The 27,613-nt window shown below is 50.4% G+C and overlaps 2 protein-coding genes across 5 annotated transcripts in view; one reads left to right on the forward strand and one right to left on the reverse strand.

The window, feature by feature from the left end:
• The window catches only part of PRDX2 (peroxiredoxin 2), a 176,868-nt gene that overhangs the window by 47,318 nt on the left and 101,937 nt on the right, over window positions 1-27,613 (forward strand). The window lies entirely within an intron of this gene.
• The window catches only part of MAST1 (microtubule associated serine/threonine kinase 1), a 53,975-nt gene continuing 39,263 nt past the window's right edge, over window positions 12,902-27,613 (reverse strand). For all 4 annotated transcript variants that reach the window (XM_072149655.1, XM_072149654.1, XM_072149653.1 and 1 more), the window contains 21 exons: window positions 27,517-27,592; window positions 26,884-27,093; window positions 26,536-26,637; window positions 25,400-25,529; window positions 25,257-25,321; window positions 25,095-25,177; window positions 21,447-21,655; window positions 21,218-21,356; window positions 20,845-20,977; window positions 20,096-20,261; window positions 19,875-19,976; window positions 19,219-19,341; window positions 18,850-18,959; window positions 18,610-18,770; window positions 18,156-18,343; window positions 17,894-18,073; window positions 17,243-17,472; window positions 16,953-17,075; window positions 16,725-16,861; window positions 16,242-16,426; window positions 12,902-16,156 (listed from right to left, as the gene is read on the reverse strand). In XM_072149655.1, the coding sequence (XP_072005756.1) occupies window positions 13,833-16,156; window positions 16,242-16,426; window positions 16,725-16,861; window positions 16,953-17,075; window positions 17,243-17,472; window positions 17,894-18,073; window positions 18,156-18,343; window positions 18,610-18,770; window positions 18,850-18,959; window positions 19,219-19,341; window positions 19,875-19,976; window positions 20,096-20,261; window positions 20,845-20,977; window positions 21,218-21,356; window positions 21,447-21,655; window positions 25,095-25,177; window positions 25,257-25,321; window positions 25,400-25,529; window positions 26,536-26,637; window positions 26,884-27,093; window positions 27,517-27,592 (5,176 nt within the window). In that variant the 3' untranslated portion in view covers window positions 12,902-13,832. The remainder of the gene's footprint in view (window positions 16,157-16,241; window positions 16,427-16,724; window positions 16,862-16,952; window positions 17,076-17,242; window positions 17,473-17,893; window positions 18,074-18,155; window positions 18,344-18,609; window positions 18,771-18,849; window positions 18,960-19,218; window positions 19,342-19,874; window positions 19,977-20,095; window positions 20,262-20,844; window positions 20,978-21,217; window positions 21,357-21,446; window positions 21,656-25,094; window positions 25,178-25,256; window positions 25,322-25,399; window positions 25,530-26,535; window positions 26,638-26,883; window positions 27,094-27,516; window positions 27,593-27,613) is intronic.

Below are 27,613 nucleotides of genomic sequence, written 5' to 3' on the forward strand. Positions count from 1 at the left end.
CTTTATACTGAGGGGGGCAAGTGTTGGAGGCTATCTTTATACTGAGGGGGGCAAGTGCTGGAGGCTATCTATATACTGAGCGGGGCACGTGCTGGGGCTATCTATATACTGAGGCGGGGCATGTGCTGGGGCTATCTATATACTGAGGCGGGGCATGTGCTGGGGCTATCTATATACTGAGGCGGGGCATGTGCTGGGGCTATCTATATACTGAGGCGGGGCATGTGCTGGGGCTATCTATATACTGAGGCGGGGCATGTGCTGGGGCTATCTATATACTGAGGCGGGGCATGTGCTGGGGCTATCTATATACTGAGGGGGGCGGCATGAGCTGTGGCTATCTATATACTGAGGGGGCGGCATGAGCTGTGGCTATCTATATACTGAGGGGAAGCATGAGCTGTGGCTATCTATATACTGAGGGGAAGCATGAGCTGTGGCTATCTATATACTGAGGGGAAGCATGAGCTGTGGCTATCTATATACTGAGGGGAAGCATGAGCTGTGGCTATCTATATACTGAGGGGAAGCATGAGCTGTGGCTATCTATATACTGAGGGGGGGGCATGTGCTGGGGGCTATCTATATACTGAGGGGGGGGCATGTGCTGGGGCTATCGATATACTGAGGGGAAGCATGAGCTGTGGCTATATATATACTGAGGGGAAGCATGAGCTGTGGCTATCTATATACTGAGGGGAAGCATGAGCTGTGGCTATATATATACTGAGGGGAAGCATGAGCTGTGGCTATCTATATACTGAGGGGAAGCATGAGCTGTGGCTATCTATATACTGAGGGGAAGCATGAGCTGTGGCTATCTATATACTGAGGGGAAGCATGAGCTGTGGCTATCTATATACTGAGGGGGGGGCATGTGCTGGGGGCTATCTATATACTGAGGGGAGGGGGCATGTGCTGGGGCTATCTATATACTGAGGGGGGGGGGCATGTGCTGGGGCTATCTATATACTGAGGGGAAGCATGAGCTGTGGCTATGTCATAACACAAAGACTCATTGTAACTGTTCTCCCAGTTGGCGTGTATATTCATGCAGTGATGCCAGTGACGGGCGCTCTGGCGTTGTCTCAGCTGGCTCGGTCAGCGCGGTGTTAAAGCAATGATGATTTGATTATTCAGGGATCCAGGGTAAGCAGGTTATTAATAACCTCCTGGCTGCGGCGGAGAAAAGCCGCCAGTCACACGTGAGTCCTGCTCTCGTGAGCCCGGCTGCACCTAACGCCTACTTACTGACTGACCTGGAGAGCGGGAGCAAGGAGTCTCCGCACCTAATCCTCTATAATCTGGCTACACGTAGTGGAGAGCTCACTGACCCACAGAGCTGACACTCTAATATACAGAAAGCTCTGTGGTCATGATGAGTACATCCAAGTCTTTTTGTATATTAGAGTGTTAGCTCTGTGGTCATTATCAGTATATCCAAGTCTGACACACTAATATACAAAGAGACTGAAGACTACTGACCCTGACCACACAGCTGACAATCTAATATACAGAGAGACTGAGGTATACTGACCCTGACCACACAGCTGACAATCTAATATACAGAGAGACTGAGGTATACTGACCCTGACCACACAGCTGACAATCTAATATACAGAGAGACTGAGGTATACTGACCCTGACCACACAGCTGACGCTCTAATATACAGAGAGACTGAGGTATACTGACCCTGACCACACAGCTGACAATCTAATATACAGAGAGACTGAGGTATACTGACCCTGACCACACAGCTGACGCTCTAATATACAGAGAGACTGAGGTATACTGACCCTGACCACATATCTGACGCTCTAATATACAGAGAGACTGAGGTATACTGACCCTGACCACACAGCTGACAATCTAATATACAGAGAGACTGAGGTATACTGACCCTGACCACACAGCTGACAATCTAATATACAGAGAGACTGAGGTATACTGACCCTGACCACACAGCTGACGCTCTAATATACAGAGAGACTGAGGTATACTGACCCTGACCACACAGCTGACGCTCTAATATACAGAGAGACTGAGGTATACTGACCCTGACCACACAGCTGACAATCTAATATACAGAGAGACTGAGGTATACTGACCCTGACCACACAGCTGACGCTCTAATATACAGAGAGACTGAGGTATACTGACCCTGACCACACAGCTGAGGCTCTAATATACAGAGAGACTGAGGTATACTGACCCTGACCACACAGCTGAGGCTCTAATATACAGAGAGACTGAGGTATACTGACCCTGACACCAGAGCTGACACTCTAATATACAGAGAGACTGAGGTATACTGACCCTGACCACACAGCTGACAATCTAATATACAGAGAGACTTGGATATACTGACCTTGACCACAGAGCTGACACTCTAATATACAGAGACACTGAGGTATACTGGTCCTGACCACAGAGCTGACACTCTACTATACAGAGAGACTTGGATATACTGACCCTGACACCAGAGCTGACACTCTACTATACAGAGAGACTTGGATATACTGACCCTGACACCAGAGCTGACACTCTAATATACAGAAAGACTCGGATATACTGGTCCTGACCATAGAGCTGACACTCTAATATGCTAGAATTGTCTTGTGGATGTATGTAAATCTACCCATAGAGCTGACACTCTAATATACAGAAAGACTCGGATATACTGGCCCTGACCACAGAGCTGACGCTCTAATATACTATAATGTCACAGTCTTGTGGAGTTATGCAATTCTGCCCACAGAGCTGACACTCTAATCCATATGAGCCGGAGTGGATTTAACCATAAACCTCCCATACAATTGCTTGTGCCCCCCACTGAGGGGGTAGCGGTCCTGTATTTGGGTCACAGTTCTGGTTCAGGTCCTGGCAGGGCAGACACGTGGCCCGGTATCCACATGTGACCTCTCTCTCTCTCTCTCTCTCTCTCTCTCTGTCGTTACCTAAAAACTTTAGTGTTTTTTCTTCTTTGACTTATAAATAGCTGAGAGGTAAACAGGCGCCGCCAAAATGGGTCAAGCAGACAGGTCCGGACTGGAGAAAAGAGCAGCTATTTACAGGAAGAAAGATGTCAGTGTTAGGAGGCCTGTGCCCCGGGCGCTCTCAGCCTGGTTACACAATGCCTGGCAGGCGTCCAGCAGCAGCGAACACGAGACTGGCAGGTCACCTGTCACAGGTAACAGCGCTACCCACAATGCCCTGCGCTCACCCAACAGGAACCCGAAATTACCCTCAGGACTTCTAGAGACCATAATCTGTACTGCCCCTTTAAATGTGGCAGGTGTATGGTCACCAGCAGAGGGCGCCACTCTCCGCAGTTACCCTCACCCCCTGTCTCCATCCTATAACACCCACCAGCCACTAACTATAGGATCTCTGCTTGCTGTCAGTGGTTGGCGATATTCCCTTTAACTGAAAAACATTGGGGTTTGTTACAGTTTCACCCCCCATCCATGTGTCTGATAGATCTCATCTCCACCGCCGATACACTGCAACAAACTGTAAAATCCAGCATATATTTTTCACAGCGGAGGTTTTGTTACAGTTGTAACCAGTCAGGGTGGTAAAAGGGAGTGACTGTAATACATCATCCCTGCCCTGGTACATTGCAACAAACTATCAAAACCAGCAGTGACGTAATTAGTTTTCACAGCACAAAGTTTGTTACAGTTGCATCCAATGTCGGATGTGAGTAGCATGTGTGTGTGATATATCTGTAAACTGGTACATTGCAACAAATTATAAAAACCAGCTCTGACTTCAGATTTGTCATGGCTGACGGTTTGGTACTGTTGCATCCAGTTTAGAAGGTGCGTGTATTATATGTCTCCTGCACTGGTACATTGTAACAAACTATAAAATCCTTCACTGACTTCATATTTTGCACAGCTGAGGATTTGTTACAGTTGTATCCTGTGTGTGTAATATATCTCCCCTTTGCTGGTACATTGTAACAAACTATAAAATCATAAACTGACTTCATATTTTTCACAGCTGAGGATTTGTTATTGTTTGCATCCTGAGTGTGTAATAGATCTTCCCTGCGCTGGTACATTGTAACAAACTATAAATTCTTACACTGATTTGATATTTTTGCACAGCTGAGGATTTGTTACAGTTGTATCCTGTGTGTGTAATATATCTCCCCTTTGCTGGTACATTGTAACAAACTATTAAGGTCAGTAGACATTTCTCGGTGAGGGTTTGTTACAATTGATATGTTCTACATGCGCTGGTACATTGCAAGAAACTATAAAACGGGGCACAGACTGAATATAAATGTGTCACAGTTGAGGATTTGTTACAGTTGCATCCAGTCTGCTAGTAAATTAGTGTAGTGAGTTATGTGCGTCACTGATACATTGTAACAAAGTTTCAGGTCACAGGATTTGTGCTGCTCATGGAGGATTATCTAGATTGGATGCTATTGTAACAAAACCAGGGCAGCGGGGTTTGCCCAGCATATGCCAGGCTGCCCTACTACCCAATATAGTGGTGTGTATGATGGAGGGCGCTGCTGCTGAGCTGTGGTTGCGTCACAGTGGGACATGTAACAGCCCCGGGCTGAGCCGCCTCCTCGCCAGCCAGGAACACGTGAGGGAATAGTCTCATGCGTCTGAGAATAAGACACCCAGTAACACCCTGACCTGAATATTACACAGCAGCGGGGGCAGCGCTAAATACTAGACGTGGGGGGGAACAAGGTCTCAGACGTCTCATCAAGGTGACAGCCGAGACATTATCACCACTGATCCCATAGAACTAGACAATATTACACCGGGGCGACAGGGATCAGGGTGCACGACCCAATCCCTAATGCTGGACCAAGCTGTAGGGGGATCCAGACCCCCAGGACAGGGACACGCTGACACATTGGGGACAGGACAGGGACACGCTGACACTTGGGGGGCAGGACAGGGACACGCTGACACTTGGGGGACAGGACAGGGACACGCTGACACTTGGGGGACAGGACAGGGACACGCTGACACTTGGGGGACAGGACAGGGACACGCTGACACTTGGGGGACAGGACAGGGACACGCTGACACTTGGGGGACAGGACAGGGACACGCTGACACTTGGGGGACAGGACAGGGACACGCTGACACTTGGGGGACAGGACAGGGACACGCTGACACTTGGGGGACAGGACAGGGACACGCTGACACTTGGGGGACAGGACAGGGACACGCTGACACTTGGGGGACAGGACAGGGACACGCTGACACTTGGGGGGACAGGACAGGGACACGCTGACACTTGGGGGGACAGGACAGGGACACGCTGACACTTGGCGGACAGGACCGGGACACGCTGACACTTGGGGGACAGGACAGGGACACACTGACACTTGGGGGACAGGACAGGGACACACTGACACTTGGGGGACAGGACAGGGCCACGCTGACACATTGGGGACAGGACAGGGCCACGCTGACACTTGGGGGACAGGACAGGGACACGCTGACACTTGGGGGACAGGACAGGGACACGCTGACACTTGGGGGACAGGACAGGGACACGCTGACACTTGGGGGACAGGACAGGGACACGCTGACACTTGGGGGACAGGACAGGGACACGCTGACACTTGGGGGACAGGACAGGGACACGCTGACACTTGGGGGACAGGACAGGGACACGCTGACACTTGGGGGACAGGACAGGGACACGCTGACACTTGGGGGGACAGGACAGGGACACGCTGACACTTGGGGGGACAGGACAGGGACACGCTGACACTTGGCGGACAGGACCGGGACACGCTGACACTTGGGGGACAGGACAGGGACACGCTGACACTTGGGGGACAGGACAGGGACACGCTGACACTTGGGGGACAGGACAGGGACACGCTGACACTTGGGGGACAGGACAGGGACACGCTGACACTTGGCGGACAGGACAGGGACACGCTGACACTTGGGGGACAGGGACACGCTGACACTTGGGGGACAGGACAGGGACACGCTGACACTTGGGGGGACAGGACAGGGACACGCTGACACTTGGGGGACAGGGCAGGGACACGCTGACACTTGGGGGACAGGGCAGGGACACGCTGACACTTGGGGGACAGGGACACGCTGACACTTGGGGGACAGGACAGGGACACGCTGACACCTGGGGGGACAGGACAGGGACACGCTGACACTTGGGGGGACAGGACAGGGACACGCTGACACATGGGGGACAGGGACACGCTGACACTTGGGGGGACAGGACAGGGACACGCTGACACTTGGGGGACAGGGCAGGGACACGCTGACACTTGGGGGACAGGACAGGGACACGCTGACACTTGGGGGTGACAGGACAGGGACACGCTGACACTTGGGGGACAGGACAGGGACACGCTGACACTTGGGGGACAGGACAGGGACACGCTGACACTTGGGGGACAGGACAGGGACACGCTGACACTTGGGGGTGACAGGACAGGGACACGCTGACACTTGGGGGGACAGGACAGGGACACGCTGACACTTGGGGGGGACAGGACAGGGACACGCTGACACTTGGGGGGACAGGACAGGGACACGCTGACACTTGGGGGACAGGACAGGGACACGCTGACACTTATGGGAGAGGACAGGGACACGCTGACACCTGGGGGACAGGACAGGGACACGCTGACACTTGGGGGACAGGACAGAGACACGCTGACACTTGGGGGGACAGGACAGGGACACGCTGACACTTGGGGGACAGGGCAGGGACACGCTGACACTTGGGGGACAGGGCAGGGACACGCTGACACTTGGGGGGACAGGACAGGGACACGCTGACACTTGGGGGACAGGACAGGGACACGCTGACACTTGGGGGACAGGGCAGGGACACTCTGACACTTGGGGGACAGGGCAGGGACACGCTGACACTTAGGGGACAGGAGAGGGACACGCTGACACTTGGGGGACAGGGCAGGGAAACGCTGACACTTGGGGGACAGGACAGGGACACACTGACACTTGGGGGGACAGGACAGGGACACGCTGACACTTGGGGGACAGGGACACGCTGACACTTGGGGGGACAGGACAGGGACACGCTGACACTTGGGGGACAGGGCAGGGACACGCTGACACTTGGGGGACAGGACAGGGACACACTGACACTTGGGGGGACAGGACAGGGACACACTGACACTTGGGGGGACAGGGCAGGGACACGCTGACACTTGGGGGGACAGGACAGGGACACGCTGACACTTGGGGGGACAGGACAGGGACACGCTGACACTTGGGGGACAGGACAGGGACACGCTGACACTTGGGGGACAGGACAGGGACACGCTGACACTTGGGGGACAGGACAGGGACACGCTGACACTTGGGGGGACAGGACAGGGACACGCTGACACTTGGGGGACAGGACAGGGACACGCTGACACTTGGGGGACAGGACAGGGACACGCTGACACTTGGGGGGCAGGACGGGGACACGCTGATACTTGGGGGACAGGACAGGGACACGCTGACACTTAGGGGGGGCACAGGACAGGGACACTCTGACACTTGGGGGACAGGACAGGGACACGCTGACACTTGGGGGACAGGACAGGGACACGCTGACACTTGGGGGACAGGACAGGGACACGCTGACACTTGGGGGACAGGGCAGGGACACGCCGACACTTGGGGGACAGGCTGATGCTTTACATAACACTGGCTTGGTGTCGCTCCTGATCTCTTCTGTTATAAGGCTGCCACCTGCTGGACAATGAGCAACATGTCATCTTCTACTTCCAATCTTTGTTAAGAAAGAAAATAGGTAACAAATGATCCTGTCATTTCTGGGTGATGTCCTCAGATATCTGGGGGGTTAGAGAGTAGGACCCCACACAAGTCCAGTATTATCTAATAGAAATTTTTTTTATCACAGCACTACCCTGACATTAACATTGATATGAAATGGACAGTGGGCGTGCTGATGGCGACATACAGGCGCTTAACTGTATCACAGAATTTGAACAAGATAGAAAGTAGCACCAAGCACCAATCCACACTGTAGCTATAGATGTATGAGTAAAAATATTTTGGCGATACAGGCAGTGCCCGGGTTACATACAAGATAGGGTCTGTAGGTTTGTTCTTAAGTTGAATTTGTATGTAAGTCGGAACTGTATATTTTATCATTGTAATCCCAGCCAGAACTTTTTTGGTCTCTGCAACAATTGGATTTTAAAAATGTTGGGTTGTCAAAAGAATCAGGAGTAACACTAAAGCTTCATTACAGACGCCTCTGATAACTGATCATTGTAGCCTAGGACTAAAGTACAGTAAATTACCAATATCCAGAGGTCCGTTTGTAACTAGGGGTCGTATGTAAGTCGAGTGTTCTTAAGTAGGGGACCGTCTGTATTGGACTACAATTCACACGTGGAGAAGTTACGAACCGCTGACAGGCACCATCAACAGCCAGCAGGGTCCGCTATTCATTTCTCAAACCCTCGTTCTAACTGTTAACAGAGCACCTGAGCATTGTTTAGCAAGGGAGATCCACCATATGCCTCCCAGATCCACCATATACCTCCCAGATCCACCATATACCTCCCAGATCCACCATATACCTCCCAGATCCACCATATACCTCCCAGATCCACCATATACCTCCCAGATCCACCATATACCTCCCAGATCCACCATATACCTCCCAGATCCACCATATACCTCCCAGATCCACCATATACCTCCCAGATCCACCATATACCTCCCAGATCCACCATATACCTCCCAGATCCACCATATACCTCCCAGATCCACCATATACCTCCCAGATCCACCATATACATCCCAGATCCACCATATGCCTCCCAGATCCACCATATGCCTCCCAGATCCACCATATACCTCCCAGATCCACCATATACCTCCCAGATCCACCATATGCCTCCCAGATCCACCATATACCTCCCAGATCCACCATATACCTCCCAGATCCACCATATACCTCCCAGATCCACCATATACCTCCCAGATCCACCATATACATCCCAGATCCACCATATGCCTCCCAGATCCACCATATGCCTCCCAGATCCACCATATACATCCCAGATCCACCATATGCCTCCCAGATCCACCATATACATCCCAGATCCACCATATACCTCCCAGATCCACCATATACCTCCCAGATCCAACATATACCTCCCAGATCCACCATATACCTCCCAGATCCACCATATACCTCCCAGATCCACCATATACCTCCCAGATAAACCATATACCTCCCAGATCCACCATATACCTCCCAGATCCACCATATACCTCCCAGATCCACCATATACCTCCCAGATCCACCATATACCTCCCAGATCCACCATATACCTCCCAGATCCACCATATACCTCCCAGATCCACCATATACCTCCCAGATCCACCATATACATCCCAGATCCACCATATACCTCCCAGATCCACCATATGCCTCCCAGATCCACCATATACATCCCAGATCCACCATATACCTCCCAGATCCACCATATACCTCCCAGATCCAACATATACCTCCCAGATCCAACATATACCTCCCAGATCCACCATATACCTCCCAGATCCACCATATACCTCCCAGATCCACCATATACCTCCCAGATAAACCATATACCTCCCAGATCCACCATATACCTCCCAGATCCACCATATACCTCCCAGATCCACCATATACCTCCCAGATCCACCATATACCTCCCAGATCCACCATATACCTCCCAGATCCACCATATACCTCCCAAATGCTCCTTCATTCCTGTGCATCCTGAAATTGGAGATCAACAGCTCTATTAATCTGAGGGAGTGTAGTGCACTTGCGCATGCGCACACTCACTAGGAGGACGCCGAGATAACCACCATCATTTGCAAGGCCCGCACAGCGAGGCATCGGACCCCAAGGAGGACACTGTGTCATTCAACTAAACCGTGAGTGTGACTGTATACAATGGAAAAACTAAAGATCTGACGGTCGTAACAAAAACCCATTGTTGGACCTGTATCCTAATACCACACAGGACCATTTTTTGTTTACTCTCTCTTACAATATATCGCAGAGACATTACCATCTAGTCAGAGCGACACGGACAGGGTAAAAATACAAAGCATTGACTTAAAGAGGACCTGTCACCTAAATTTTCGGCACTAGGAGATGTTACTAAAGTAAGCAGCTCCTAGTGCTCGATCAAACGCCGCAGTGTTACCCCCGGTAACGCTATCAAACACTGCGGCGCAGTACAATGTATTCATGAGGGGGCGGTCCGAGGCGCTGCCTCTTCCCCGGACCGCCCCGCTCGCTCCATAGGCCGGCAGTGACTTCCACGCGCTAGGTGGCAGTCACCGCCCCTAGCCACGCCTCAACCCCACCCCCTCATGAATACGTCGGACAGCTTTGCGAGCTCTCTGACAATTACATCCTACCCCGCCGCAGTGTTTGATAGCGTTACTGGAAGGTTTCCGGTAACGCTATCACTCTAACACTGCGGCGTTTGATCGAGCACTAGGAGCTGCTTACTTTAGTAAGCCGCTCCTAGTGCCAATAAATCAACAACTGGTAATCAACAACTAAACAGCAAAAATAAAAAATAAAACATTACAAGGACACAAAACAATCATAGTATGCACGGACCACGTTTTTGTAGTCTATATTTTATTTTTAAAAGGCGGAAATGTGCACTTGGACCCTATTAGTGCCATTTCTGCCTCTTTTTTAGCCCAGCCTGAGGTCTTAAAGAGTGTGTATATTTCTATGTATAATATATTATTTTTATTTTAACTGTTATACTTCAAGTGTTTGCACTAAGGTTTACCTTTTAAGTGGATGAATATCCCGGGAATATTTTTGAAAAGTGAAAAATAAAATTTTTTTACTCATACATCTATAGCTACAGTGTGGATTGGTGCTTGGTGCTACTTTCAGTATTATCTAATAGTTTATGGGGATTTCCTTAGTCCTCTGGAGGTCCTGGGATACTGAGTAGAGGTCTCAGTACTTCTGGCGTTTCATAGTCAATGAGCAGTAGTTTTCTGAAATCTCACGTGTCTTCATTGTACGATCACTGCAAAACTTTCCGGCTTCATATGGGAGGCCCCCGGATACTGATCCTTACACAAATGAGACCATCAGGAAGAAGATGGTCTCCACCATGAAAGGCGGACGAGGGAGACCTCTGGAGCCTACACCGCACTCTAGCAGACACCCCCGCCCCTCTACAAAGCGATATATGGGGCACGGCGACATATTACGGGAAGAGATATGACATGTCCTATCTTTCATCTTTCTCCCAGCTATGGCACGGTACCACTCCCATACGGTGCCGTTGCCCATTGCTGTATATACATCCCCCATACGGCGGTGTGAATGTAGCCTCAGGCTGTCTAGTTATACTCAGCTTCTCCTATTAGTTGTCTTAGGCTATATTCACACTGCCGTTGCCCGCCCGTACCGTACCGTAGCAGGCAACGGCAGTGTACGGGGAGAGGAGGAGGAGGTGAGCGCAGCTCACCCCCGCCCCTCTCCATAGCAACCTATGGCGCACGGCGCCGTATTACGGGGAAAGATAGGACAGGTCCTATCTTTTTCCCGGGTACGGAACGGTACGGTGCCGCACGTGTGCTGCACCGTACCGCTCCCGTAGGGTGCCGTGCGCCCATAGGAGTGTATGGGGGACGTATATCGGCCGTATATACGTCGGCCGTATATACGTCCTCCATACTTTCGTGTGAATGTAGCCTTACTTTACACCAGAAAATTAGGACACAATTCTGTTTATCGTACAAGTCTCTTTTTTTTTTACTTTTTAAGCTTACTTTATGATTGACGAGATGGCCCTACCCCTGCCCTAATCTATCAGCTGTGTAAGCCCACCCCTACCCTAGCCTATTAGCTGTGTAACCCTACCCCTGCCCAGCTCTAGCCTATTAGCTGTGTAAGTCCAACCCTGCCCTAGCCAATCTTCTTTATAAGCCCACCTCTTCCGTAGCCAAATCGACTATGTAAGCCCACCCCTTCCTAAACTATAATTTGTGTAAGCCCACCCCTGCCCTAGCCAACCGGCTGTGTAAGTCCACCCCTGCTTTATCCTGTCATCTGTGTAAGCCTAGACCTACCCTAGTCAATCAGTTGTGTATGCCTACCTCTTCCTAGTTAATCGTCTGTGTAAGCCCACCCCTGCCATAGCCAATCAGCAGTGTAAGCCCACTCCTGCTCTAGCTAATCAGCATCGTAAGCCCACCCCTGCTCTAGCTAATCAGCAGTGTAAGCCCACCCCTGCTGTAGCTAATCAGCAGTGTAAGCCCACCCCTGCTCTAGCTAATCAGCAGTGTAAGCCCACCCCTGCCCTAGCTAATCAGCAGTGTAGGCCCACCCCTGCCCTAGCTAATCAGCAGTGTAAGCCCACCCCTGCTCCAGCTAATCAGCAGTGTAAGCCCACCCCTGCTCTAGCTAATCAGCAGTGTAAGCCCACCCCTGCTCTAGCTAATCAGCAGTGTAAGCCCACCCCTGCTCCAGCTAATCAGCAGTGTAAGCCCACCCCTGCTCCAGCTAATCAGCAGTGTAAGCCCACCCCTGCTCTAGCTAATCAGCAGTGTAAGCCCACCCCTGCTCCAGCTAATCAGCAGTGTAAGCCCACCCCTGCTCTAGCTAATCAGCAGTGTAAGCCCACCCCCCTGCCCTAGCTAATCAGCAGTGTAGGCCCACCCCTGCTCTAGATAATCAGCAGTGTAAGCCCACCCCTGCTCTAGATAATCAGCAGTGTAAGCCCACCCCTGCTCTAGATAATCAGCAGTGTAAGCCCACCCCTGCTCTAGATAATCAGCAGTGTAAGCCCACCCCTCCAGGGACAGCCAGGCAATACAGCACATATATAAAATAAAGTTACATGGGACCTCAGGGGTAGCGGGGCACAGCTTTATTGATTAAAAAAATACACAAAAGTAAATAAATTAAAAAAAAAAAAATTACAATAGTTCACAAACTAACCTCTGCAGTGCCGACAGTGAACCAAAGCGGCCAGCCAGGAACTGACAAGGTTAAATTGACCATAAATCTTCTTGCATAGAAATAGTGGAGCCCCTATAGACAATATATTTATATATTTATATAGATCTATATATATAGTGCGTCCAGATAAATATACTCCATATGTATAGACGTATGTTTCTATATGTAGATAAGACAAGGCATGGCAGGACATCACCGGACGTGGCACAGGCTCATGATGACATCACTGGCTGGGAGGTGATGTCATAGATCGGAAGGTTTGAGCACAGAATGAGGTCTCAGGAAAGGGGTGATGGTGGTGGCAGTGATGTCATGCAGGGGGCATGGCGGAAACCTGCACCTCCTTACTCTCTTAACCCTCCATTAAAGGGGACTGGTCACCAACCAGGACCGGAGGCGGCCATCTTGTGGAGTAACGCAGCCACCGGGCAGACAAGATGGCCGCCTGCAATGCTTATGACGTGTCCGTGGACAGTCCTGCTGAGTGTCGCTCTATGATCTCTTTAGTTTCTAGCGCTAAGTGTGTGTGTATGTGCAGTAACTTGAAAATTTTTTTTTTCCCAACTAATTAACAATTAAGGCACAGCACAAACACACAGATACACAGACACACACACAGACACACACATACACGCCTGTGCAGCCCCCTACTCCATCAGAGGCGTAAGGACGGGGGGCGATAAGGCTCAATTCATGAATCCAGTATGGGGGCAGACAGGACACCCGAGGCCTGGACATTGCTCTCTCCGGACTAAATCCATTGTACAATCCGTGTGATTATTCTCTCACCCTGACACAAGACATGGAGCCGCTTTCCTTAGGAGCGACGCTGACTTGAGACTGCGGTGGGCGTCTCGGAACCGGGGGATTTTGCTGTTGGGCTTTGGGTGTCACTTTCGGATTTGCTAATCCTAATTATTACTGGTGACTCCTTGGGTTGCTCTCCTTCTGAGGTCTTGGCAGGAGCTGTGGGCACCTTGCTCTGCTTCTTGTCTACCTCATAACTTCCAGCTTTGGTCTTCTGGTTGTCTACTCCAGTCAAGGTGAGCTTGACCTGGGTGGTGTCCACCATGCTTACTCTATCACAGCTCGGGGAGATGGTGGTCTTCTTAGACTGATCGCTCAGCATTTTACTGATGCTACTATCAGAAGCAGCTGTGGGCAACTTTGCCCGTGCGTTGGTATCTTCACTGGCCTGATGGGTGCTCAATGGTCGGGTTGTGACCTTCGACTTCTCATGTTCAGTTCCTGTAGGCCTACTAATAACTGGGATGTTGTTGGCCGGCCCCGATTCGGGACTACTGACCTTATTATTAGCTGGAGGAGTCGTAGCCGCCTTGGTCTTGTCACCTTGTGCCACATTCGGCGATGTGGTTTTGCTTGCTGGGCTCTTCTCAGTTGGTGGGGAAGTATGGGAGGACACCGCTTTATCCTCTACTTCATTCACTTTAACAGTCGGGAGGATGTTGGTCACCTTGGTCTCACTTGTTCCCTTCCCACCCAGTGTAATATTATTGGTCACTGTGGTGGTCCCACGTATTTGTTCATTCTCAGCTTTGGTTATCTGGATACTTATGGGAGAAACAGGCGGTGGGCCTGGCAGAAGCACAGGAGGAGTCTGAGGAGGTGACCCCTTTGCTTTCACAGTTTCTGTGATGGAGATAGATGGAGCGGGTTTTGTAGATTCACCAGTCTTTTCCGGGGGTACACTGGTGGTCTGAGATGGTCCAGGCTTTAGACCATTTGTGCTGGAGGAGGTGGACACCTTAGTATCATCCCGTAATCTAACAGGATGAGATGAAGCGGACTGGAATGTTTCGGGGTGTTTTCCATTGGGGCGAGATGGAGATGGACATTTTGGGATGTCAGCCATGGGCTTCTCATCTTTAATACTGCTTGAAGGATCACATTTTGTATTGTTGGGGTCTGGTCTCTTTATTTCAGCTTGTTGAGATGAAGGGGTTGTAATTTTTGGGGCAGGAGCCTTTATGGAAGAAACCTCAAGTTCCTTATTCTTTGTAGGGTGAGTAATGCTGGACTGTACAGGTGGGAAGAAGCTGTGCGCACCCCTCAGTTGGTCAACGTCAACACTCTTGGGCCTGACAGAGCGTGAACAGTCTTTGACGTTGGAAGAGCTCCCCCTTGTGGTGACGTGAGGTGTACTTTTTCCCACAGTGGTTAGCTCTTCCACCACTTCTAGATACCAGCGTTCTCTCATGGTTCCACATTCTTCTTCATCCTCCTTTTCTCCTTTTTTACCATCTCCCTCTCCTACACCTTCTTCCCCTTCGCCTCTTCTGCCCTCGTGTTCCTGTACAGGGCTCAGAGTTTTCACCTGGCATCTCCCCCCCACCATGGCATGGGAAGGGTCACCTTGTGTTGGGAGGGCAGACGTTGATGTAGACTGAGGCTCTTGTGGTGAAAATGTTGCAGGACTTCGGACTACTGTACCTATTTTTCCTACAACTTGAACCTTACCCTCTGCATTTTTATGTCCCTCTGTCTGCTGTAATATTCCTGATCCCAAGTCACTTTCCAGGCGCTCTAAACTATCAACCAAGAGATCTCCTGCACATAAGCTCCGCGGGGACTCCTGTCTACCTACCCTCCTCACTGCTTGTGATCTACCTCCTAGGTTCTCCATGAGTTCTCCATCTGGAGTCCCACCACCGCCTCCGGGCTCCTGTTTTCTAGGTGATCCACCGCTTCCACCTCCTCCCAACTTCTCTGCGGACTGCACCCTCTTCAGGAGAGGGGAACGTGGAGGTTCTGCACTCTTGGGTCGTGGACGGGAGACAGGAGGGGAAGGATGTAACTTTGGAGGGAAGCTCTGTGTGGTCAGACTGCTCCCTACACTGTGGCCTGGAAGCAGGGGAGGTGAGGCGGCTGCTGTAGGTGATGGAGTATGAGCTAGAGGAGAAAGCGGCATATTACCGGCAGATTTGCAACGCGCAGAACGGTATTGGCGGTGAAGTTTTGGGGACAGTCCGTGAAGTGTACTGGGGCGAATGTGGGGAGAAGGTGGTGCTGCAGAAGACGTAGAGGAAGATGTAGAGGCACAAGATGTGGAGGAAGATGGAGGAGGAGGGGCTGGGGAATTAGGAGTGCTGGAAGAAGGGGAACTGCCCTGCGATGAGGCACCTACAAGAAGAAGGAAAAGAAGATAAATTGTAGAGCTCCCTCCAGGAGAGCAGTGAGACCCCAACCCCCTTATATCTGACCCTACCTAGATACGCAGAGTCCATTGACCGATAGCTGTGAGTTGGAGAACGGGCAGAGAGGCTGTGAGTAGGAGATCCTGGCAGACTGTCGCTAGAGGAGAGAGAGCGGCTGAGAGAGGACAGAGAGCGGCTGGTGTGCAGGAGATTGGACTGCTTGGTGATCTTACGAAAGAGAGAGCTGCGCTTCTTGCTGTTAAGGGAAGAAAGAGACAGGAAAGAAAGAAGAAGAAATGGAAAAAAAGAAGGAGATGCTGGATTTCCCTTTACCAAATATCTGTAGCTACATTAGGACGCCATCAAGTGAACTTGTGTTGGCCATGAAGAGGAAGATTTTTTCCAAAAGCTATTGCCATCTCTTTGGGTCTTCTTGTTATTTGCCCACCACACGCACCTATGACCTGCAGTTCCCACAAGCTCAGATTTTTTTTCTCTACTCTACTCAACGAGGACCTACAAATGTCTTCTGTTTCTCCCTTCACATCTCTTACCTTTCTTGGCCTTCTCTCCCTATACTCCTCTTGCTTCTCCTGGCCATCTTGGACCTGTAGCTGCTCCTCCTGGCTGGACCAGTTTTGATTGACGTATTCTCAAAAGGTGTTGTGGTGACCAGCACCTTGTTACCGCTCTACGGGAAGTAAATTGTAAACCGTCAGTGCATTTGGTCGCCAACAGAATCATTAAACACAGACAAGTTGACTCTTTGGCCAAGGCCCTACCTTCAGGATCAGCTCCACCACTTCTGTGTGCACCAGACCATGTACAGGTTCTCCATTAACGTGAGTGATGAGGTCTCCTGCGCACAGCCCTGCCTCATGTGCAGGACCTCCGTCCTCTACGTGCTAAAAGCGACAGACATGAGACAACTTATTTCCTGGAATATGGACGATGAATGTGATTCAGTGATCTGTAGTCCCATGGAAATTCAGGGATGCATGATCCTTATCTTACCAATACAACCCAAAAACATTCTAAAATAATGGCACGGCTGTAACGAACAAGGACTTACCCAAACTATATGCTGAACGCTGTAGACGTCACTCTCCCCCATGTACACCCGGATAGCCCTCAAGGTGAAGCCGTACTTCTTTCCTGATCTCTGGATGGTGATGGGGGAGCGGAGACTACTGACGGCCGGGGTGTAGTCACGGCTCGGAGAGGAGTCACGCGATGATGGATTGGATGAGAGAGAGCGCGGAGACATAGGACTGACCAGAGGGGAACTGCTGTGCTGCTCGACTGCGGAGAACAGTCAGAGGAGAAAATGACAAAAATGATTGGTTTTATATAATACGGGAAGAATCTACGGGTTGAGCCTTACTATATGGGATGGTTCAACCATGCTCCTTAAGGGGGAACTCCATGTAGTGTCTCAGTGATTAACCATTATTTTTGAGGGAATTCCACAGAGTTATACTCTCTGCAGCGCCACCACCAGGTATATATTACGTATTACATGGCGCCCATTTATATCAATGAAGTCCTGCAGGGAGGTACTGATGCTGCTCCGAATTCTGATAAAGTGATGAAATGAGAGACACCCCTATTTACTAACTGATAAGGTCCCTCCTACACATTGTACATGGGCTGGATTGTCACTTTTAGACCCCAGAGCTGATTATCTTATACACGGACTTGTGGGTAAGTAGCAGCTGCTCACCTGTAGGGATCATGACGGATAACGCAGTGGTGGAGGCGGATTTGATAACCTTCCCTCCGGTCCTCCTCCGCTCACTATCCCCGGAGAGGTGCTGGTGCCGAGCACGGCGCAGGACGAGGTCATTGGTGGCGCGGGGGGAGGAGTCTGTGTCCTGGTGCATTTGGGATTCGGTAGACTTGTCTATACAGATGACATACGGACATGTTACACAGTTATAATAAATGTCTCCCATCACATAAGGTTTATGGCGGGGATGACTTACCTGCTTCTAGCTCTCCCAGGGGGATTTTACCAAGACCGATCTGACTTCCGCTACTGCTTTTTACCCGGCACTCTACTTCTCCCTCCAGAGGTGCCACAAAGCGAGCAGTATCCACCAGGGCAGAGAAGCGGCGCCTGGCGGCTAGAGGGGGGCTGGAGTCCGTGTCCGTGGCATCGGAGAAATGCTTCCTGCAATACAGAATATCCGGCTTATATCATGAGCAGTGTTCCCTCTTTCCTAAATCCTGCCTAATTATAGGGACTGTCACAGTCTGACCCCCACAAAGCATTCCCCCGGCCTTGGGAGATGTTCACACTCTTATGGGATTGCTGGGTGGTCTCTCTGTTTTTTTTTTTTTTTTTTAGAGACTCCCAGACATTCCAGGAGAGCTGACAGCTACAGGTGTATTAGTGCCGCCCTCCCCCCATGGCGTATGTTACATGTGCACTCTCACATTTCGGGGGACACGGTCCTCCAGCAGCGGTCTCGCAGGGTCACCCCGCCCAGGGTCTCTCTCTTGCTGGTCCTCTCTGAGCGCTCTTGCTTGCCAGAGTCTTGCACAGGGGTGGAGGGCTTCTGCTCCAGCTGAGACAGCTGCTCCATGCTACTGTAAACCTGCGCACACAGTACAGGGAGGTCATATTACCTGAAACGAAATATATTACACCCAAATATCCATAAGAGGGGCACTTACTTTACTGAATCTTGGTGTGCAGGAGGAAAACTGCCTGATCTCCACAGAGTCTTCATCGTTGGTGTCATCCTCGTCATAGGAATTGACATGTTGGTATCGATCTGAGCGAGCTGCAATGGTAAATGGTGCACTGGGTAATTACCTATAGGTGCCGCTAGACTGCCTGTGAGCTATTTTGCATATAGTGTTTCCCAGAAAGCATTGCTGCATCTCCACAAGGAGGGTAAGTACCATCTCAGGATAATTGTGCTGATGCCTCTTAAACCCTCTAGCGCCCAGGTGTGCCTGTGCCATCACAGATGCTCACGCCCCACCTAGCGGGTGTCACTGGATGTATGTAACGTACAATGTCACCACCTTTATACTCACTATCAAAGTAGCTGGTGTCGTCCTCTGCCTCCAGGTGAGGGATAAATTCTGCTTTCTGTCGCAGCAAACCGTTCCAGTCCAAATCTGTGAAAAACTTGTGCACCTTCACCTCAATAGCGCCACCTAGTGGGTAACAGTATGTGTCAGATGAACAGGTCATATATCACAACAGTTCTGGCTGCAAAAATGTTGTCGTGCTTTTGATTCCTAAATTTACGGATATAGACTCGTACATATAACATGACACGTCTTACAACAACGTACAATAAGAATATCTCAGAAGATGTGAAAAAGCATCTAATAACACAAGATTTCTCCCTCCAGGGATGTGATGTGCCCCCTTACATGTGCTGACACACTGATACACTTATTCCCCATTACTACTAATCCTTCCGCACTTATCTATGGCTGCCCAGTAATCTGGAATACTTCCTAATCCAGCATCTGTTCCCCCCATTGAGGCAGGATTATAAGGATTGTGCAGGCACTTTCATAATTCTAGGCTTGCAGACTCATGCAAAAAAAACTAATTTTTGCTTTGGAGGATGGAATATTGATGGAGATCATGAGACAGAAGCTTGGATCCTGCTGACATGGAGAAGGATCCGGAGCTCAGGGATTAGTGAGGGAGCACAGTATATGGCGGCACGTCTCACCTGTCCCCAGTCTGAGTAGGGGGTCCGTCTGCAGAAGTTCGGAGATGAGGGTCTGGGCATCGCTGGGTAAGGCCTCCTCACCCTCGGGCCAGACAATGTCATCTAGGAGAGAGTAATTACAGACATGAATAATAGATCCAGTGATATAAATCCACAGAAGTGCAGGATCATCCTCTGTACTGTACAATGTAATACTAAAGAGGCGGAGCTCCCATACTCACCACTGATCACCTGACCAAACAGCTCTTCGGGGGTGTCGCCAAAGAAGGGGACACAGCCCACAAGGAACTCGTACAAGATAATTCCCATCGCCCACCAGTCCACAGGTTTCCCATAACCCTGGCGCAGGATCACCTCCGGTGCGATGTACTCGGGGGTCCCACAAACCTAGAAGATTTATACAAAACAAAGAATAAAAAATATATATTCCCATTAGAAAGCTACACAGAGAGAAGGAGCCGTGTAATATGGGATTCCACCACCACAGGGTAATAGAGACAGGAGGGAGGAGCTATGTGACATGGAGTGTGCTCCTCCCACCACAGGCTGATACAGACAGGAGGGAGGAGCTATGTGACATGGAGTGTGCTCCTCCTGCCACAGGCTGATACAGACAGGAGGGAGGAGCTATGTGACATGGAGTGTGCTCCTCCCACCACAGGCTGATACAGACAGGAGGGAGGAGCTATGTGACATGGAGTGTGCTCCTCCCGCCACAGGCTGATACAGACAGGAGGGAGGAGCTATGTGACATGGAGTGTGCTCCTCCCGCCACAGGGTGATACAGACAGGAGGGAGGAGCTATGTGACAGACAGCTCCTCCTACTACAGGGGTATACAGAATGGAAGGAGGAGCTATGTGAGAGACAGCTCCTCCTACTACATGCGTATACAGCCTGGAGGGAGGAGCTATGTTATATAGAGGCTGCTCCTCCCACCACAGGGTGACATATACACATTACAGTCTCACCTGTTTGTCCAGGAATTCTCTGGCTTCACTTTCAATGTGTCCTTCATATAAATTAGTTGTATGATTCATAAGCCCCATCTTGGACAGGCCGAAATCGGTGAGTTTTATGTGACCCATTGAAGTTATCAGCAGGCTAAGAGGAGAAGACAAGACGTGTGACCACACACAGGGGAAGGCAGTGCATACACAACATGACCAGGACGCCATTTTCTGACAATGCCGACTGCTTGACAACCTCTTATCAAATGGCTTAATAACCAACCAGTCCCAAATAACTCAAATTGGGACTATGCTTTCAATAGATGATGGGGGGGTATTCCATACTGTCGGCCATATTACCTACATGTAGACCCCGGGCCCGACTGCTACTCACTTGTCTGGTTTCAGATCCCGGTGAACGATTCCATAATTATGTAGATACTCCAAGGCCAGGACCGTCTCCGCAAAATATAGTCGTGCCAGCTCCAGAGGCAGTGCGCCAATGTGTTTGAGGAGAGTGGCACAGTCCCCCCCTGCCGATATAAGATGGGGTACAGGGAGTGAGGGGGGAGCTCTGATTACAGACCAGAGTACCCTGCATCTCAGGACAATGTGTGCCTCACCTTCCACATACTCCATGACCATGCAGAGGTGTCGGCGAGTCTGGAAAGAGCAGAACATGCTGACCACAAAGGGATTCTGCGCAAACGTCAGGATGTCTCGCTCCACAAAGGCCTGGTGGACCTGGTTCCGGAGCAGCAGGTTCTGCTTGTTGATCTTTTTCATGGCAAATCGCTGGCGAGTCTCCCGGTGCCGGACAAGATACACTGCTCTGTGAGAGAAGAAAGACAAATCAGCCTATTTGTCTACCTGTGCCAACATTGGCGTCACTGAGACGGCACACATGGCACAGGAGAAGCAGTGTGCAGCAGCTCAGGCATCCTGCAGTTCTGTGTCCCTTTACCCTTAGCAGGACTTCTTCAGCACCAATCAGTTTAATCCTAAATCCTCCAATTACACTGCTGGTGTGTTCTCACACTGCTGTGCACTTAGCCCTGTGCACTGGGCATTACTGCAGCCTGTCCCGCCTGCTCTGAGCAGCTGGGGCTGATTGGATACTACAGCACTCATGCAAAGTAGAGGGAAGGGACTTTGGAGCAGTTCAATGGAAAGAACCACTGGAACAGCTCAGCGAGCATGTGCCCTATTAGTACAATTTGTAATATATACATGAATGTAGCATAGCTTTCCGTGTGCCTGTGTAGCAGGGCGGTCTGTGCATGTTCATGTAGCAGAGCTGTGTGTGTTCATGTAGCAGGGCTGTCTGGGTGCCTGTGTAGCAGGGCTGTCTGGGTGCCTGTGTAGCAGGGCTGTCTGGGTGCCTGTGTAGCAGGGCTGTCTGGGTGCCTGTGTAGCTGGGCTGTCTGGGTGCCTGTGTAGCTGGGCTGTCTGGGTGCCTGTGTAGCTGGGCTGTCTGGGTGCCTGTGTAGCTGGGCTGTCTGGGTGCCTGTGTAGCAGGGCTGTCTGGGTGCCTGTGTAGCAGGGCTGTCTGGGTGCCTGTGTAGCTGGGCTGTCTGGGTGCCTGTGTAGCTGGGCTGTCTGGGTGCCTGTGTAGCTGGGCTGTCTGGGTGCCTGTGTAGCTGGGCTGTCTGGGTGCCTGTGTAGCTGGGCTGTCTGGGTGCCTGTGTAGTAGGGCTGTCTGGGTGCCTGTGTAGCAGGGCTGTCTGGGTGCCTGTGTAGCAGGGCTGTCTGGGTGCCTGTGTAGCAGGGCTGTCTGGGTGCCTGTGTAGCAGGGCTGTCTGGGTGCCTGTGTAGCAGGGCTGTCTGGGTGCCTGGTCATGTATCAGAGCTGTGTGTGATCATCTAGCAGGGCTGTCTGTGTGCCTGTGTAGCAGGGCTGTCTGTGCATGTTCATGTAGCAGGGCTGTCTGTGTGCCTGTTTAGCAGGGCTGTCTGTGCATGTTCATGTAGCAGGGCTGTCTGTGTGCCTGTGTAGCAGGGCTGTCTGTGCATGTTCATGTAGCAGGGCTGTCTGGGTGCCTGTGTAGCAGGGCTGTCTGTGTGCCTGTGTAGCAGGGCTGTCTGTGCATGTTCATGTAGCAGGGCTGTCTGTGTGCCTGTGTAGCAGGGCTGTCGGTGTGCCTGTGTAGCAGGGCTGTCTGTGCATGTTCATGTAGCAGGGCTGTCTAGGTGCCTGTGTAGCAGGGCTGTCTGTGTGCCTGTGTAGCAGGGCTGTCTGTGCATGTTCATGTAGCAGGGCTGTCTGGGTGCCTGTGTAGCAGGGCTGTCTGTGCATGTTCATGTAGCAGGGCTGTCTGTGTGCCTGTGTAGCAGGGCTGTCTGTGCATGTTCATGTAGCATGGCTGTCTGTGCATGTTCATGTAGCAGGGCTGTCTGGGTGCCTGTGTAGCAGGGCTGTCTGTGTGCCTGTGTAGCAGGGCTGTCTGTGCATGTTCATGTAGCAGGGCTGTCTAGGTGCCTGTGTAGCAGGGCTGTCTGTGTGCCTGTGTAGCAGGGCTGTCTGTGCATGTTCATGTAGCAGGGCTGTCTGTGTGCCTGTGTAGCAGGGCTGTCTGTGCATGTTCATGTAGCAGGGCTGTCTGGGTGCCTGTGTAGCAGGGCTGTCTGTGCATGTTCATGTAGCAGGGCTGTCTGGGTGCCTGTGTAGCAGGGCTGTCTGTGTGCCTGTGTAGCAGGGCTGTCTGTGCATGTTCATGTAGCAAGGCTGTCTGTGTGCCTGTGTAGCAGGGCTGTCTGTGCATGTTCATGTAGCAGGGCTGTCTGGGTGCCTGTGTAGCAGGGCTGTCTGGGTGCCTGTGTAGCAGGGCTGTCTGTGCATGTTCATGTAGCAGGGCTGTCTGTGTGCCTGTGTAGCAGGGCTCTCTGTGCATGTTCATGTAGCAGGGCTGTCTGGGTGCCTGTGTAGCAGGGCGGTCTGTGCATGTTCATGTAGCAGGGCTGTCTGGGTGCCTGTGTAGCAGGGCTGTCTGTGTGCCTGTGTAGCAGGGCTGTCTGTGCATGTTCATGTAGCAGGGCTGTCTGGGTGCTTGTGTAGCAGGGCTCTCTGTGCATGTTCGTGTAGCAGGGCTGTCTGTGTGCCTGTGTAGCAGGGCGGTCAGTGCATGTTCATGTAGCAGGGCTGTCTAGGTGCCTGTGTAGCAGGCCTGTCTGTGTGCCTGTGTAGCAGGGCGGTCTGTGCATGTTCATGTAGCAGGGCTGCCTGGGTGCCTGTGTAGCAGGGCTGTCTGTGTGCCTGTGTAGCAGGGCGGTCTGTGCATGTTCATGTAGCAGGGCTGTCTGTGTGCCTATGTAGCAGGGCGGTCTGTGCATGTTCATGTAGTAGGGCTGTCTGGGTGCCTGTGTAGCAGGGCTGTCTGTGTGCCTATGTAGCAGGGCGGTCTGTGCATGTTCATGTAGTAGGGCTGTCTGGGTGCCTGTGTAGCAGGGCTGTCAGTGCATGTTCATGTAGCAGGGCTGTCTGTGTGCCCGTGTAGCAGAGCTGTGTGTGATCATGTAGCAGAGCTGTCTGTGTGCCTGTGTAGCAGGGCGGTCTGTGCATGTTCATGTAGCAGGGCTGTTTGTGCATGTTCATGTAGCCGGGCTGTTTGTGCATGTTCATGTGGCAGGGCTGTCTGTGCACGTTCATGTAGCAGAGATGTCTTTGTGTGTGCATGTAGCAGGGCTGTCTGTGCATGTTCATGTAGCAGAGATGTCTTTGTGTGTGCATGTAGCAGGGCTGTCTGTGTGCGTGTAGCAGAGCTGTCTTTTGCTATTGTAGCTATTGCAGATATGTGTGTGCAACCAAAAGGGAATATGTAATTGATGTTAAATATATGTTTCCATTATTTTAATGTCCAAATCTGGAGTGTGTCTTATAGTCCAAATAATTATATATAAATGTCCACCAAACCCAATACTTGAAGTAACGTTCACCGGAAAGTTCAGGTGTTTAGGGGCAAAGTAGCATGACCACAATATACACACACATATATTCAGTATATGTAGTATATATTTGGTAGTATTTGATGGACTATGTCTGGGTTCTCGGCCGATGCACCCAAGATTATATATTTTGCAGGTGCTGCTCTCTCATTTGTTGTATACATATATTGTGGTGTGGCTACTTTGCCCCTGAAGACTTGAACTTTCCAGTGAATCTTACCTCAACTATAGGGTTTAGTGGATATTTTGCTAAGCTGTGGTGTACAATGAAAGTCCCGCACCACCATAACTTTTTTACCTTCATGCTGGGTCATTTCTGGGCCACTCACCCATAGGCGCCATTGCTAATGAGTTTAATGTTTTCAAAGTCGCTCTCCTCCGGGGGTCTTATCGGCTTAGTGGCTCCTTTTCCCTACAGTTAGAACATTGGTTGAACAATTTGGAGGTGAAAATATTTTAAAAAGCAGTGACTGCCATATACAGCCTCCTACCTCTGCAGTATCTTCACTCTCTGGTGTGTGCGTCTCCAAGGTAAGAGGTTCTTCAGCAGCGACCTCTACAGAGGAGCAGACCTGGGTAAGGTGTTACACTATATAGTACATGACAGTCTCAGAGACTGGGAGGGTGTGATTACCTGGGAAGGGGTCTCTGGTGAGTCCCAGCTGTCGGAGGATGTATTGGGGTATGTCCGTCTTCAGGTTCCCTTCCTTCACCTGGTCCTCGGCTGCTTCCAACAAGTGATAAAATTCCTCAGGGTTAAACTCCTAGGAAAAAAAGATTTGCTTCAAGAAATTTTCCTCTGATTACATATAACATTTATCTTTCATAGTTATTCCTATTTCTAATGGGTGTAGATATTGGTTTTCTCAACCTACTGTGGCGCCTCCTGGTGTTCAATTTATTTCGTATGAAAATGTCCACCCAAAAGTGCGGCCGTTTTACAAAGGACCCATCACCAAGGATGAATTACTGAATAGTGCAACCCATGTGATAAACGCAGCTCCTGAGTGATTTGGAGCCTATTTCAATTATACATTTCTGTTGAATCCTCTTTACATAAGATGATCAATGTATGTGCGGCCTCTGCAGTCACCAGCATCCATATGAGATTGTATATAGGAATGTTGGATCATGCAAGACTCAAATGCCTTTCCTATCAATGTAAGGAGGAAGCAGGACTCACAGGCTTTCCCTATGACAATGAGGGGAGAGGAGGACTCACAGGCTTTCCCTATAAATGCCATGGAGAAGAAGGACTCACATGCTTTCCCTATGACAATGAGGGGAGAGCAGGACTCACTGGCTTTCTCTATGACTCTGAGGGGGAAGAAGGCTTTTTCTATGAGTTGGAATAATGAAAGGACAATATTCTCTGAGTTGTAGGAGAAGTATGACTCATAGGCTTTCTATATAACTGATAGAGGAAGAAGGACTAATAGGCTTTCCCTATATATATGAGGGGGGAGGGCAGGACTCACAAGCTTTTTTATGACTATGAGAGGGAACCAGGACTCACAGACTTTCTCTATAACTGTGTGGGGTTCAACAAAATTCTTGGGCTTTCTCTATGAGTGAGAATAACAGTGGTAGGGGAAGCAGGACTTGCAGGCTTTCTCTAGAAGTAGGTGATATAATCAGGGCTCTAATACATGAATTTGTGGGAGATACTCTTATTTTCTCAGTATCTCTCAGATTAGGAGGTTAGAGGGAGCTCAACGTAACCAAGTTTGTAAAATTATGGTGTAATCTACCCAAATATAAGCAACCTACCAAGCATTCCAATAGACGGGCCGGCCTGGAGATGATAATGAGAAAGTTCTTCATCAGCTGGGCGATAAAAGCCACTTCTGATCCTTCTGAGCGCTCCACCGCCTGCAGAGAACAGAGGTGGTCAATGTCATGGCTGATACATTACCACCATAATCACTTCTCCCAATAACTACAGTATTCAAAAAGATCTTTAGCCCCCCTAGTGGTGACTGTGGGAATCCCAAGTGTAAACATTTCATTCTTTATAGAGACGTAAATAGAATAAAAGGTGCAAAATGAAAGGTGGGGCCTATTATACAATATGTACAATATAACTAAAGGTGGAAGACCCCTTCCCCTGGAGCGTACATCCTGCAGCAGCTTGTCCAGATTGTCCTGCAGCTGGTAGAAGTAAGTACTAGTGATCATCCCCTCTGTGCTCCGTGTCAAGCAATCTCTGGCAAGCTCCACAATTTGGTGGTGGATGAAGTTCAGGACTCCGTCGGCCAGAGGCAAGACATTTTCGGGTGAAAAATTGGAGATGAATACTCTGAGCCTGTCTTCCATCTGAGCTGTGGCCTAAAAGGAACAAACATTATCTATAGTTATACAGATATTTATGATGTAGCTACCTCTGTACAGACATTACTACATTAAGGGGGCATAAAATCTCACAGTATGAGCCACCATACGGATCAAGGCGGTGCACTAACAGGCCCAGATTTACATGGGCAGTGTGGCCATGTGTGGTACTGCCGCTTGTCCCATTGACTGTACCAGATACAAACACCCAAATATCCACTGTATTGTTCTGGGTTCTCATAGTTCAGACCCATATAAAAAAAAATAGGGACAGAAATGTTTTAATTCCAGACACACCCCTTTAAGTAGGATGTTAGTGTTAACTCAGCCTTATAGGCACTTCTGTATCTAGCCTATGAACTTTAATAATTTCTGGATGAATCCCTTGTTGGGATGCTCCTTGCACCCTTTCATCCTTACCTTTGGGAACCTCTCTTTATACACATGGTTCATCATCACGATTTCATTGTCATACGATGAAGGTGATCGCCCGGGGCTACGGATAGAAAGTGGAGCT

The sequence above is a fragment of the Engystomops pustulosus genome, chromosome 4, assembly GCF_040894005.1.
Source record: "Engystomops pustulosus chromosome 4, aEngPut4.maternal, whole genome shotgun sequence".
Lineage (NCBI taxonomy): Eukaryota > Metazoa > Chordata > Amphibia > Anura > Leptodactylidae > Engystomops > Engystomops pustulosus.